At 45.1% G+C, this 14286-nt stretch overlaps 1 protein-coding gene across 1 annotated transcript; it reads left to right on the top strand.

The window, feature by feature from the left end:
* The first annotated feature begins 260 nt into the window (after positions 1–260).
* Positions 261–7432, top strand: Tmem74bos (transmembrane 74B, opposite strand). Its single transcript, NM_001400002.1, is given in 2 exon segments — positions 261–430; positions 5392–7432. Coding segments are annotated over 2 exon segments (297 nt in total). The 5' UTR covers positions 261–364; the 3' UTR covers positions 5623–7432.
* Positions 7433–14286: the final 6854 nt, after the last annotated feature.

Below are 14286 nucleotides of genomic sequence, written 5' to 3'. Positions count from 1 at the left end.
CTGTCCACTCTATACAGGAAGCGTAAAGAAACCCCAAGAGGGGTAGCTGTGCCTCTCCACTGTCACTGGCCTCGCTCAGCCTCACAACCCTGCATGCCTGTTGTCATAGATTCTCTGATCTTCTGGAACACGCATGCAGATAGCCACAGCCCTGGTTTCTTCCCTTCCTTCTTGTTTCTTCAAAGCACTGAAGCTTAAAAAAAAAAAAAAACTACGTCTTTCAACGTGAACCACGTCCTGCTCTCATTAATTCCACCCTTGGGGACTTAGCTGCCAGCCTAAAGGAAGCTGGTGACGATGCAAGCCAAAGGTCCCCCGGGCCTGTAACCAAGTCATTGCTAAGGACTCTATCAAGGACACTGAGATGGAAATGCCGGGAGAGCCAGCTGCAGATCTTGGGCAAACCCTGGAGTGGCTGAGGGAGGAGCTGGTAAGCTTTTTCTTTTGCCTTGTCATGTCTCCAAAATATGTATTTTTGAGGCTTCTGGCCACACACACACGCACAAGCGCGCGCACGTGCGCACACACACACACACACACACACACACACACACACACACACACACACCCTTCCTAGGGCTTCACTGGCTGAGATAGGGGGCTTCAGGCTGAAGTTTGGGCTCTGCAGACACCTTACCCAATCAGCCACCCAGAGTACAATGGAATTCTTAGGTACCGGAAAAGTGGGTCATGGCCTATATTGGAGACACTGGGTGCTGGCCAGACTGGTTTTAGCATTGTACTGGGTGATGGGTCTGCACCCAGCTCTGTTGCTGTGTGGCCTCTAGTTAGTGCCTTTACCTCTCTGAGCATCGGTTTCTTTAATCACAAGATGAAGGTATCAATAAAGCCAACCTAAAGGTTGTTGTTTACAGGCTTCCGTGAGAGATGCCTATGATTTATCTTACGAATTCTTGGCACTTACAATTAAACCTGACTCCTGGGAGACACAGAGGATACCTAGCACATTAGCTGGAAGCGGAGGAACCAACCAAAGTGAGAGTGAGGGAAAGGAAGGCCAGGTGGGGCAAAACCGATGCTGGGCTGGGCCCAGCCATGAGTATTGAAACCGGCTCCCACTGCAGAGGGGCCAGAAAGAGCCAGCTGGCCTGTGGGGCTTCCTCTCAAGTATTGACACCAACTATGCCTCAGAGGAGCATGCAGGAGGAAATCTATCTGTACAGTGTGTTCCTGTCCCCTATTTCCAGCTGGTAAAGGCTTCTCCGCGGGTCACTAATTCTCCTGTGTATCTATGCCACGTTACCTGGGAAGCCAGGCACCATGCCTTTCACTGTGGTGTTTTCTCCAGGTCCCAAAATAAAAGAGGCACCCCAAAATATGTGTGCGCAGCAGCCAAGAGGGAGGAGACCGTGTAGGAACATCTGAAGAGAGAGGGAAAGACAGGATCATCCCAGTAGACCTTGGTGGTTTGCTAGGCAACAGGCCAGCTGGGAGGCAACCCTGACAGGGTTCCTCCAGGGGTTGGGGTCACAGCTGCTGCTGAAGCTGCTTACCAGCGAGAGTATCCCATCAGCACAGCTGGCTTTTCCAGCACACAGACTTGGGCTCTTCTATAAAGTTGCTCAGTTTGGGACACACAAAAATAAAAATCACTTTTCTTTTCTGAACCCCAGGTCAATTCCTCCTCCCTCTTGGTTGCTGTGCACACATATTTTGGGATGCCTTTTTTATTTTGTGGCCTGGAGAAAACACCACAGTGAAAGGCATGGTGGTGCCTGGCTTCCCAGGTAACATGGCATAGATATTCAGGAGAATTAGTGACCCATGGGCAAGCCTTTACCAACTGGAAACCCCAGGACCTTGCATGTGAAATGTTATTCCATTGAGTCACATCCCAGCCCTCTTAAACACTATTATTAGTGGAAGAATAATTTTAATAATTGTCACTTGTAAAGAGAGGCAAAGCTTGAAAGTCTCGTGCCTCACGCTATAGTGGTGCTAGAGGTCATTCCTAGGATTCTGTTGTGCCTGAGTTCCTGCCTCATCCCTTGAACATCTGCATCTCTGAACCTGGGCTAGTGCTCCTGGGTTCTATAAATAAAGAAGCAGGCTGAAAAAGTCACGGTGAGCAAGCCCGTAAGCAGCACTCCTCCACAGCCTCTGCATCAGCTCCTGCCTCCAGGACCCTGCCTAGTTTGAGCTCCTGCCTTGACTTCCCTCACTGGAGTGTGACTCAGGATGTGTGAGCCAAATAAATCTTTGCGTTACTGAAACAATCGATGCTGGTCAGCTAGAGCTGAGAAATCAGAGGTGATTAGGAAGAGAACGGCATCGCTGAGGCGAAGTGAACTGGGGTGTGTTTCCTCAGACAGAGCACACAGAAGCTGTGCTCCAGGGACAGCTGAACTTGGGTAGTGTAAGAGACACCCAGTGGCACTGGCCTTGAAGCCATGAACAGCTGAGACTTTGCACTGCTGAGTGGCCAGGAAGTGTCATTGGTGAAGGTACAGCTTCAACAGCAGTTGAAGATGCAGGATTGAAAGGGTCATGCTGAGAAGTTGAGGCTTGGCAGTGTGCAGAGTGCCCAGGAGAGGCTATTGGTGGAAGTGAAGCCCAGTTGCAGAAGAAGACCCCGGCATTTTGGAGATGCCTGTCCATGGGATGACCACCAAGAACGGAGCCAGCTAGATCCGGGAAGACAAGCCGTTGTGCTGCAGAGGGTGGGGCCAGAACAATACCCAGCTCTTTGGAGGAGCCTAGAAGATCTGAGCGAATCTGAGCCCAGGTACTGGACCTTGAGTTATTCACACTGTTAGAGTTTGTTTTGATCTGATTGTGACTGTGCTGTCATTCTTCCGTCTGGAAGAAAGTATTTAACTTTTTAAAAAATAGAGCCCATAGTTGAGAGACTTTGAACTTTTAGAAGAGATTTTGGATTTAAGAGACTTTGGATTTTTAAAGGGACTGAATGTTTAAGTGTTTAAATTTTTAAAAACTGTGAGACTGTTTAAGTCTGTAAAATGTTTTATATTGTGATGTTAGTATCAACATGTGATCTTAGGGATGGACAAGAAAGGAGAGGTTGCGACTCAAGACTGTGGCAAGTTGACGAGAAGGCAGTTGTGCTGGCTAGTTTTATGTCAACTTGACACAAGCTAGAGTCATCTGTGAGAAGGGAAAGTCAATTGAGAAAGTGCCTCCATCAGATCTGGCTGCAGGCAAGCCTGTAAGAGATTAGTAATTGATGTGGGAGGCCCAAGTCCATTGTGGATGGGATCAACCCTGGGCTGTTTTTCCTGGCTTACATAAAAACAAACAAACAAACAAACAAACACCTAGACTGAGCAAGCTAGAGGGAGCAAGCTAGAAGGCAGCATTCCTCCGTGGCTTCTACATCAGCTCTCGCTTCTAGGTTACGGCCCTCACTTCTCTTAATGATGAACTATGATGTGGGAGCAAATACCAAATAAGGCCTTTCCTTCTGGGCTTCTTTAGTCATGGTGTTTCATCGCAGCAGTAGTAACGCTGACTAAGACAAACACCATGACTGAAACAACTTACAGTAGGAAGGGTGTATTTGGCTTACAGTTCTAGAGAGTGTCATAGTTTGGAAGCATGGCAGCAAGCAGTAGACATGGCAGTTGGAGCAAGAGGCTGAGGCTCACTTCCTGAACCACTACAAGCAGGCAGCAGAGAATGAACTGGGAATGACATGTGCCTTTCAAACCCTCGAATCTCACCCCCTGGTGGCATACTTCCTTCAACAAAGGCCACAACTCCTAAACCAACCCAAACAGTACCACCAATTTGCAAGCAAACATCCAAACCTCTGAACTTATAGCGGACATTCAGACCACCACATCAAGCTTGGCAGCAAGTGCCTCTATGTGCAGTGCCATCCTGTCAGCCCTACGGTTGTGCTTGGTGTACACATGAGTACAGGGGCCAATGGAGACCAGAAGAGGGCATTGCATCCCTGAAGCTGGAGCTATGGCTGTGAAAAGCGAGGTATTTATCACAAGAGAAACCTAACAAAGAAACATGTTATCTAGCAATGATACACAGGAGGCTCACACAGGCCTTAAACAAAAATGTTGCAATTTTCTGTAAGGCTCTTGGATGCCCTTAGATCTTGGTATAGCCATTCTCCTTGAATACGGAGAGACAGTTGCCCTTCTGTGGCTTTTCAATGGACGTTGCAAAAAAAATAAAATAAAATGTCTGCACAAAATAAAGTTTAATGCTTTAAAATAGAGAGCAAAGCAGTCAAAATGTACAGACATGCCTTTGAACAAATAAACTCACAGCATGTTAATAAAATATTTAAATACTTGTTTCTCAAAGCAAATAGAAGAGTTGAGCCTGCTTTACATTGATACAGATCACTTTACTGTATGGCTTAAAAGAAGACAACTGGGTTCTCTTTTCTAGTTCTGTCTTCAGTCTACTGAGTTACAGCATGTCACTGGAAAACCCCACTGTATTCTAAGAAGAAAAAAAAGTGTGGGGGGGGGAGGAACACTTTACCTTAATCATCGTAGGGCAAGTTGTTTTGAAATTACTAATACTTTGAAAAGGTTTTGGGGACCCAGATGTTCCCAGGATGTTTCACAAGTGCTCTAGCCGCTAGGATGGCTTCACTTCGTTGCTAATGACAGAAGTCACTAGCATGCTAATCCCAGTCTGACTGCGGTGGCCATTCTTGGTTGTCACTTGACTCCGTCTGGAATTAACTAAAACCCAAGTGGCTGGGTACACCTGGGAGGGATGTTTTTTCTTAATTAAATTATTTCAAATCAGAAGGCCCACTTTTAATCCAGATCTTTTGAGGTGGGAAGATGCACCTTTAATATAGGCTACACCTCCGGTAGCTTATATAACGGACACGGATAAAGGAAGCTCGCTCTCTTTGCCTGCTTGTTTTCACCCTCACTGGCAAGTCCACTTCTTCACTGGTATTAGAGCTTGCTTCTTTAGGAGTTTGGCATAGTCTGAAGACAGGCTGAGACGCCCAGCCTTGTGAATTGAACAACTACTGGATTCTTGGAACTTCCTTTGGTAGACAGCCATGGCTGGTCTAGCTGGACCACAGCCTGTAAGCCATTCAATTAAATCCCCTTTCTCTATATAGATCCATCCTATAAGTTCTGTTCCTCCTGGGAATCTAATATCCTGACTAATATTTGCTTGTTACCATAAAATTTAAAAGATATGGTGGTGGTATCTCTGTCATCTTCAGAGCATATCTTTCACTCATCCCGTAAAGGTGAGTAATTTACTCTCGGTCTCCTAGATTCAAAACTGAGGCTCCAGAGGAATAAGGCATCTATGGCTTGGGTGAGGAGGTAGGGTCTTGTTTCCACTGAGACAGGAATGAGACTGATGGGCACAGACAGTGCCTGTCACACACTCATGCCTCCTCTCTCCTAGGCTGAGATGCAGATCCAAGACCAGCAGCTACTGTTCACACTGAGGCATCTGCACAGCCTCCTGGAGGAGCTTCGAGCTGAAAGCACCCACTGGGTGGACACAAGGCCCAGCAGAAGCACATCTCCTTTCCGAGTGAGGCTGGGATCAGAGGGCAGGGCCTGCCAGCCTGTGCCAAGGCAACTGCCGCAGCTGCTCCAAGAGGAAAAGAACAGGCGAAGCTCCCTTCCTTAACCAGCCAGAGGATGCTCATTAAATTCTCCTACTGCTAGTATAAATTGTGTCTGCTATGTGTCCTTGAATCTGTCACTTCTTAACTATCTCTGTCATTTGCCAGAGGGAGAGTGTGTGTGTGTGTGTGTGTGTGTGTGTGTGTGTGTGTGTGATAAATTATATGTTTTATAAGGGTTTATATAGCTTTCACCGAGGGTGATAATTCTAGCTCTAGTAATTTTTCACAGGGCAATTGTTAAAGAAAGATTATAATGTGCAAAGATGGTTGGTTACCTACTGTTACCTTGCTGAAAAATCAGAACATCTATAGTGACTTCCTGACTATTCTCTGTGTTCCTGTTAGGCCCTCTTGTCCCCCTTTATCTGATAATGAAAAGTCCTGTTGCACCACAGATCACAGAGACAAGCATGTCAAACATATAATTCATGTTGGCTCTAACATTGTGATTCATGATTGGCTTAATTCATGGGCATGTGACTCAACAAAGCCAACCACAACCCTTCCCTGGGATTGCTATCTGGACACTGCCAACCACACTCCCACAGGTAGTTCAATTTCTTTTAGGCTGTGTTGACCTTTGCCAATAAGCAGTGTAGGGTTAGACTCCAGAGCAAGGGGTGAAAGGAGAGACTGGTTCCTTTGTCCCCTGCAGTATCTTAGAGATCTCTTGCAACCCTCGATGTCACCCACCAGAGCTGCTTCACTTCAGTAGGTGGCACCAGCTCTGAGTCTAAGACCCAGTCTGGAGGCCCCTTCTAAGCTCAGACGCTCCCCCTGCCCCCTTCAGATATCTGCAGGCCAGCTCTTCAGGCTCCCGTCTGTGTGGTTTAAATTTTAATCCCTCAGCTTCATTGCTCCCCAGCACTGGGGGTGGCAGATTCTTCCTGTAATTGTTAGCTTGGAGTTCTTTTTATAACCTCTCGTCTATTCAGTTGACTTTATACTTAGTTAATAATTCTTTATATTAAATTCTGTGCTTCAAAAAGAAGAAGTAGAAGAAGAAGAAGAAGAAGAAGAAGAAGAAGAAGAAGAAGAAGAAGAAGAAGAAGAAGAAGAAGAAGAAGAAGAGGAGGAGGAGGAGGAGGAGGAGGAGGAAGGAGGAGGAGGAGGAGGAGGAGGAGGAGAAGAAGAAGAAGAAGAAGAAGAAGAAGAAGAAGAAGAAGAAGAAGAAGAAGAAGAAGAAGAGAAGGAGGAGGAGGAGGAGGAGGAGGAGGAGGAGGAGGAGAAGAAGAAGAAGAAGAAGAAGAAGAAGAAGAAGAAGAAGAAGAAGAAGAAGAAGAAGAAGAAGAAGAAGAAGAAGAAGAAGTAGTAGTGTTGGGAACAAGCAAAAGAAACTCATTCCAAGTATGACCACTTTGTTTTCAGACTCCATTTAATCATAGGGAGAAACTAAACTCAAGGTCCTAGGCCCTAGGGGAACTGAGGGCTTTCCAATAGCTGAACAGCTTCTATTATAAGGAAACGACTGTCTAAGTCCAGACATCTCAGGGACAACTTGTAAGTGAAGAGTTGTCTGAGTCCAGACATGTCAAGAACAACTCTCCATGTTGCTGGCAGGGTCAAACTGAGTTCATGTTCCCAGGCCTAGGAACCTCCTCCTATCCTGCTTGATGAAAACCCTCTTGCTCCAACCCCTTATGTCAAGATATGATTGGACCGTGCTACAGCCTACCCTGCTTCCCCCTGATTTCTGGTCTCATCCTTTACATATGCTGTGCAATTTCTCCTCACGGCTGTAGTTCATCTCTTCCACAGCATTGATTGATCGGTAGTGGCCTGATTACAACAAATTTTTGTCATCTGCATCGACCTGCTCTTTGAGTTATGTTGGATTTAAACAGACCCTATAACAGACGGTAAAAAAGATGTGACCTGTTTCTTACCTATTCTCACTAACACTATTGTTGCTAGTCTTGCCAACACAGCCCTAACTTGAGTATTCTAAGGTTTTCCAATGCGTAAGACTGCCTAGGAGGCATAAATCAAAGAGGAGATCCAGAAGAAGGGGAACACTGTTGTTTATGAGAAGCTATAGAGAAGATGCTCAGCAGCCCCACCCCTAACTGAGGCTGTGAGGAGACAGAGAATCTGTTTTCTTTAAGTCTGTGGCCTCTAGTAAGTCAACCCAGTGCCGGCGGATGGCCCATGCCCATGAGTATATGGGCAGTATAAATAGGATTCTGTCAGTAATAAAATAAAATTAAAATTAAATACATGAAGTTGGAATGGGAGGGGTGGGTTTTTGGAGTAGTTGGGAGGAAGAGTGGGGCTGAAAATAATTAAAATATATTGAATGAATATATGAAAATTTCACACAACCAATAAAATTTTTTTTTCAAAAGAAAGAAACCTTAGCTCAAGATGGGAGTCTCTCTTCACCCTGCAAGCACATCACATGTGACGCTTGGTGTTTTGAATCTAGCCAGAACTCAATGTCACCAATTGAAAGTTTTACCAGTATAGCCAGTAGTGGCTGTGATCCCAACACTTGTAGAGACTGGGGCAGGGGGATTGTATGAGATCTAGGCTAACTCTGAGCTCCACAGTAAGGACTGAGGAGATGTGACTCAGTGGCCTAGCACATGTCTCGATTTTGTGTGGCTGGATTTGATCCTTAGCATCACAAAAGGAAAACAAATATTTTCACATGCTTGACCCCAACTACAGAGATGGTTGTTGTCTTAGGGTTTTATTGCTGTGAAGAGACACCATGACCATGGCAACTCTTATACAGCAAAACATTTCATTGGAGCTGGTTTACAGTTTCAGAAATTTAATCCATCATCGACATGGCAGGAAACATAGCAGTGTGCAGAAAGACAAGGAGCTGGAGAAAGAGCGGAAAGTTCTACATCTTGATCTGTAGATAGCAGGGAAGAGACTCTGAGCCATACTGGGCATAGCTTGAGCACATAAGACCTCAAAACCTGCCCCCACTGTGACACACTTTCTCCAACAAGGCGACACCTCCTAATAGTTCCACTCCCCATGGGCCAGGCATTCAAACACATGAGTCTATAGGTGTTTGTTCCTACTCAAACACCATAGTTGTTAAGCTTATTTTTAAATTTAATTCCAACACTACCATTTCTTGTGTGTTTGTGTGTATGTATATGTGTGATACCTATGCACAAGCGTGCACATTCGGGTGGAGGCCAGAGATCATAGGGCATCTCCCCAATAGCTTTTCACCTTAGTTTTTGAGACAGTATCTCTCAGTGAGCTTGGAGCTTCCAGCTGATTGGCAAGTGAACTTCATGGATCCTCCTGTCTCTGCTCCCTTCCCGGGGATTACAGGTGTCTACCACATTGTCTAGCTTAAAATAAAAACAACAACAACAACAACAGTGTGTTCCTGTGTTTGTTTCTATTAGCCACAGAAATATGGAAGTGGTGTTCAGGTGACCACCGAGGGATTTGGATCTCTGTTGTGTGACAAAACGTTTCCTGGGGAGACACAACACAAATATCTACTCACCCTAGATAGGGAACTCACAATAGACCAAAGTACTGATGCCACCAGGGTCCAATTTGGTAAACTAATGGCTTTTATTGGGGTTGCTTAGAGGAACATGGATGAGGGGATACTTATGGAAATATAAATGACTCAAAGACAACTGTGTCATCAAAACCCAACTCAGTATAGGTGACAACCCACAAATCTGGGAGCCTGGAGCACACTGCACAGCCTGCAGACAGCTCAGCAGATTGGAGTGTCCTTTCTAGGTGCTTCAGGTGGCCCTATCTCTTCCAGGCAGTTCAGATGGTTTCTGGTTTTTTCCAGGCAGCTGGTCTGGTCTCAAAAGTCTTCTTGGCAGCTCAGCTTCTTTTTGTCTCAGAGGGAATCTCAACTCCCTCAATTCAACTTTTATTGCTTACTCTTACGGGGAGGAGACCATTAAATCTGGCCAGTTTCAGGAACTTCCTGAAGCTATTTTGAATTGTTTACCTTTCTGTTTAAGGAGCTTCCTGTAGGATGGGATGTTTTAATCTTGGAGAAAACTGTTACACAATTCTCCTAAAGCTGGAGTTGCAGGCAGTTGTGAGGTGCTTGACCTGTGGGTTGGGAACCAAGCCTTGAGTCTTCTGGAATGGCAAACCATACTCTTAACCCCAAGACATCTCTCTAGCCCTCCTGTTTTTCACACTGATGCTTGAGATCAGAACTCAGGTTCATGATTGTGTGGCAAGTACTTTATGGACAGAGCATCTCTGCCATCCCCTCATTTTTTTTTTTTTTTTTACATTTTGCTCTTAAGGTAAGTAGCCCCAGGCTCTTTGAGCTTCATTCACCTTATCTTCCCATACATAACAAGAGGATGATAACAGCACTTCTCACTATTATTGTTCAAATGAAGTAGACTCATTCATATATAGCATTTCATACAGCACTCCAACCTGTATTTCATACCACTAATAACTGGCAATTTATTCTTGCTGTGGGATGCATACTAATCTTTGAAACCATGAGAATGACAAATGGACACGCTTATTAATAACCATCATAAAACGACATGCCTGCTTGGCTACGCAAAGGAGAAAAGACTGTGGTCCCCCTTGTCTAGTGACACTGCTACTACCCCATACCTGGTCCAGCTTCCTATAGCTAACCCAAGACGAAAAAATCTGCCATCCCCACTTCCACATTTATCTTCGAGGTAGACTCTGCAGCTGCTCCTCTGAGAGGTATTTTCCTGCTCTGAGACCTAAAATTGGTATTTGGTTCTGATGCAAGGTCAGAACAGACAGACTGAGCCCCAGTGCTAGAAGCAACACCCTGAGCACTGGTTGTAGAAGGCTAGGAATTGATTCTATCCAGATCAGCCAGTGAGCACCAGGGGGAGCACCAGTTGCGAAAGGCTGGGAATTGACTCCATCCAGATCAGCCAGTGAGCACCAGGGGGAGCACATAGATCATGATCTTAGAAAGGAAAAGGCAGGGCCTTTGTCCACTAAAGCAGCAAAAGCAGGTATGCAGAACCACCCCAGTCTGGGTATCCAGGGTGACAATGTGGCCAGATGTTAACAACTCAGGTGCAGGAAGAAGAGTCATTCAATACATGAAACCCATATTGACTTGAGGCATCAAGGCAGGGCTAATGCTAGACTAATGATAAATGACCATGTTGGTTCTGGTCTTGAGCTATACATGACACCTGACCAAGCATGTATTTGTATGTATAAACTACCCCAAATTTCAGATAATAGCAACAACCATCTTATGCACAGTCACTCTTGGATGTTGTAAACCATCTCCCCTCGGGCTGGGAGTTACCTGGGCTTTACCCAATGGGTCTCCCTTTGAGGGTATCAGATCCCCTGGAACTGGAATTATAGATGGTAGAGCTGGGGATAAAACTCAGGTCCTCTGCAAGAGCTTCAAGTGCTCTTAACAACCAAGCCAGACACATCTCCAGCCCAAGTAATACAATTTTCCTATGTTTCTGTTTGCTCCCCTGTAAAGTGAAGGCAATAAAAGAAACGACCTCATAGGGCTCTTGAGCAAAAGCAGCATACTGGCACATCCCTGGCACATAGGAAGAACTCAGGGTGTCTTTGTTATTATTAACAATAATGGGGGCCGAGGAGATGGGTCAGTCAATACAGTATTTTCCATGCAAGCATGAGGACTTAAGTTCAATCCCAGCACCCGCATAAAAAGCTAGGTGTACTGGCACACACCTGTATCCTGATGAGGCAGAGAAAGAGGATCTCTTGAGGCTTGCTGGCCAGCAAGTCTAGCTGAACCAGCAAGCATAAGGTTCAGTGAGAGACCCAGCCTCAAAAAAAAAAAAAAAAAAAAAAAAAAGTAAAGTAGAGAGAAATTGAAGAAGACACCAGATGTTCACTTCTGACTTTCACACATATAAGCATGTACACACACACACACACACACACACACACACACACACACACACGTGCACACACACACACTAATGACAACTATGTTTTCTTTTATATTTATTTATCTTATTGGGGACAGAATGCGCCACCTGTCACAACTCTCATGTTGGGGTCAGAGGACAACTTGCGAGAGTCTATTCTCTTCTTTCATGATGTGGGCTCCAGGGATGGAACTCAAGTTGTCAGGCTTTGTGGCGACAGCTTCTATCCACTGAGCCATCCATTGGCCCTGACAGCTACAACTTTGAAGTCAGGATGATTACAGGGTTTGAAGGGACAGCCTTACTGCCTGCCTTCAAGTCCCAGCTCTGCCATTTACTACTTGTGTGCTCTTAGGCACGTCATTAAACACCCCGTCCCTCAGTTTACTCATCTGTAGAACAAGGCTAATACTGCCTGTCCCCCAGGGCTGCTGTGAGGAATAAAGGTACTAATAGACTCAAAGCATTCACACCAGTGCCTGACACCTGATAAGGATTACATAGCATCATACAAGCTACTCATTGCCATCTACAATCGTCCGCTCTAACTTCTAGTACATGTACAGCAGTGGGATGTGTAACAATAGTATTGAAAGGAATCCAATCAGCATCTCTGCAAGAATGGTTTTACAGCCCCACTTTATGGCTGAAGGAATTAACAGGTGACACTAAGCCTCAGACCTAACTCCTGTCCAAGCAGAGCTCTTGCCATGCTCCTGCGGCTCCCATCAGAACACGGTGGAGGCAGAGGAGGTGGGGGTGCCAGGAAAGCAGGGCTCCTGCCCTTTCCTTCTGCTAGCATCTGGGACGAAGTGGCCTTTGGCCATCCTGCCCTCAGCGTATCTCAAGTTCCACTCAGAGATGACACGTCCACCCTGCTCTCCTCTCTGTCTGGTCTGCCTTTCCTAGCCCTCGGTTCTGCTCTTTCACTGAGTAAAAGTCAGTTTTCCTAACTGAAGATCAAAGTGTTGGCCAGGCTGAATCCCTCCAGGGGTTCACAGGGAGAATTTGTCCCCTGTCTCTTGTTATTTCTGGTGGCTGCAGGTGTTCCTGTAGCCTGGACCTGAGGCCACACGATTCCAGTTTCTGCCAGTCCTCTGGAAGATTTCTGCAGTGGATTTGTGAACTCTTCCTGCCTTCCTCTCATAAAGAAGCCAATGGAAGAGGTACTGGTTCATTTAAAAACAACTTGTCACCCACAACCCACATGCAGGAGGCCCCAGACTCTAGTCTTTAGAATATCCCTATGGCCATGGCTTGGGAAGCCCCTAGTTCCTAGTATCAGAAGCTGCATTCTGAAACTGTGAACCAAAGCAAAATCTTTCTTCTTTTAAATTGATTGTCTCAAGTATCTTGCCACAACATTGGAAATTTAACACATTTTTATAAATTGACTGGATGATATGGCTCAATATTAATTTTCTCCACATTTTTGCTGATTAATCATGACAACGCTTTTGTTATCTTGTTTTCTATAAAAAGCCTAAGGAAATAATTCTGTCCTACAAGGCAAACTTTTTTATGTATGGATAATTTAACAGCTTTCTTTGTGTGGTAAAGTTTAATGACATGTAAATTCCTAGGATTATTGTAAATTTGGGGAAATCACTAAGCTCCTTTCCTATTGGAACACTTAAGTCCTGCTGTCTAGTGACTAATTCTAAACATTCTTTGGGCGGACAGCACAGAAGCAGCTTATTTTGATGTCCCCATTGTAGTGGTATATTCATTCTGAGCTATCTATTTTCTTTATCCATGCCCGCATTTCAGGTCAAGAAATAAAAAAGCTTAAATCTCTCTTAGGGCTTTTATGATTCAACCACACAGACACCTTTTTTTTTTTTTTTTTTTGAGACAGCCTCACTATATAGTCCTTGATGACCAGAATTCACTATGTAGACCAGGTTGGCCCCAAACTAACAGAGATCCATCTCCCTCTGCCTCCTGGGTTATGGGATCAAAGGCCTGTGCTTTCAGGCTCTAGCTAAACCCTTTCTCTGTCTCTCTGTCTCTGTCTGTCTCTCTGTCTGTCTCTCTCTATGAGATGGGTCTCTCTATGTAGCCATGGCTGCCCTGGTACTCTCTGTATAGTTTAAACTGGCTTCAAGCTCACAAGTTTACTTGCCTCTATCCCGTAGATGCTGGAGTTAAAGGCCTGCTCCAGCACTCCAGGCCTTCCTTTTAATTAATTAGATTATTAAATGAGCAGTAATGTACTCATCACTTTGACTTCTCTTAATGAATTACTGGTTCGTTATGCTCTGCAGGACGGCTCTTCTACAGTCTTCTGATATTGCCAGGGCAAACACTCCGCATGAGATGTGACCCTACTACAGTGATTTCATACGACAAACACTCTTGCTGGCTCCTTACAGTGCTGCTACATGTGGTGCTCAACAAGCACAAGCCTGTGCGTTTTGGGTGATGCTGTTCTTGTTTTAATTAGAAAGGAAGAAAACGGGGCTGGGGATTTAGCTCAGTGGTAGAGCGCTTACCTAGGAAGCGCAAGGCCTTGGGTTCGGTCCCCAGCTCCGAAAAAAAGAACCAAAAAAAAAAAAAAAAAAAAAAAAAGAAAGGAAGAAAACTTATTATGCTACATTGATAACTGGATATGCTGCACTGCCAGATTTCTGCTCTGTGTATATATGTACATTCATATGCATAGCTCTTTTTTTAAGATTTATCTATTATATATAAGTACACTGTAGCTGTCTTCAGACACACCAGAAGAGGGCATCGGATCCCATTACAGATGGTGTTGAGCCACTGTGTAGTTGC

Source organism: Rattus norvegicus, chromosome 3, assembly GCF_036323735.1.
Source record: "Rattus norvegicus strain BN/NHsdMcwi chromosome 3, GRCr8, whole genome shotgun sequence".
In the NCBI taxonomy this organism is placed as follows: domain Eukaryota; kingdom Metazoa; phylum Chordata; class Mammalia; order Rodentia; family Muridae; genus Rattus; species Rattus norvegicus.
This window is presented reverse-complemented; position numbering and strand designations above follow the sequence as displayed.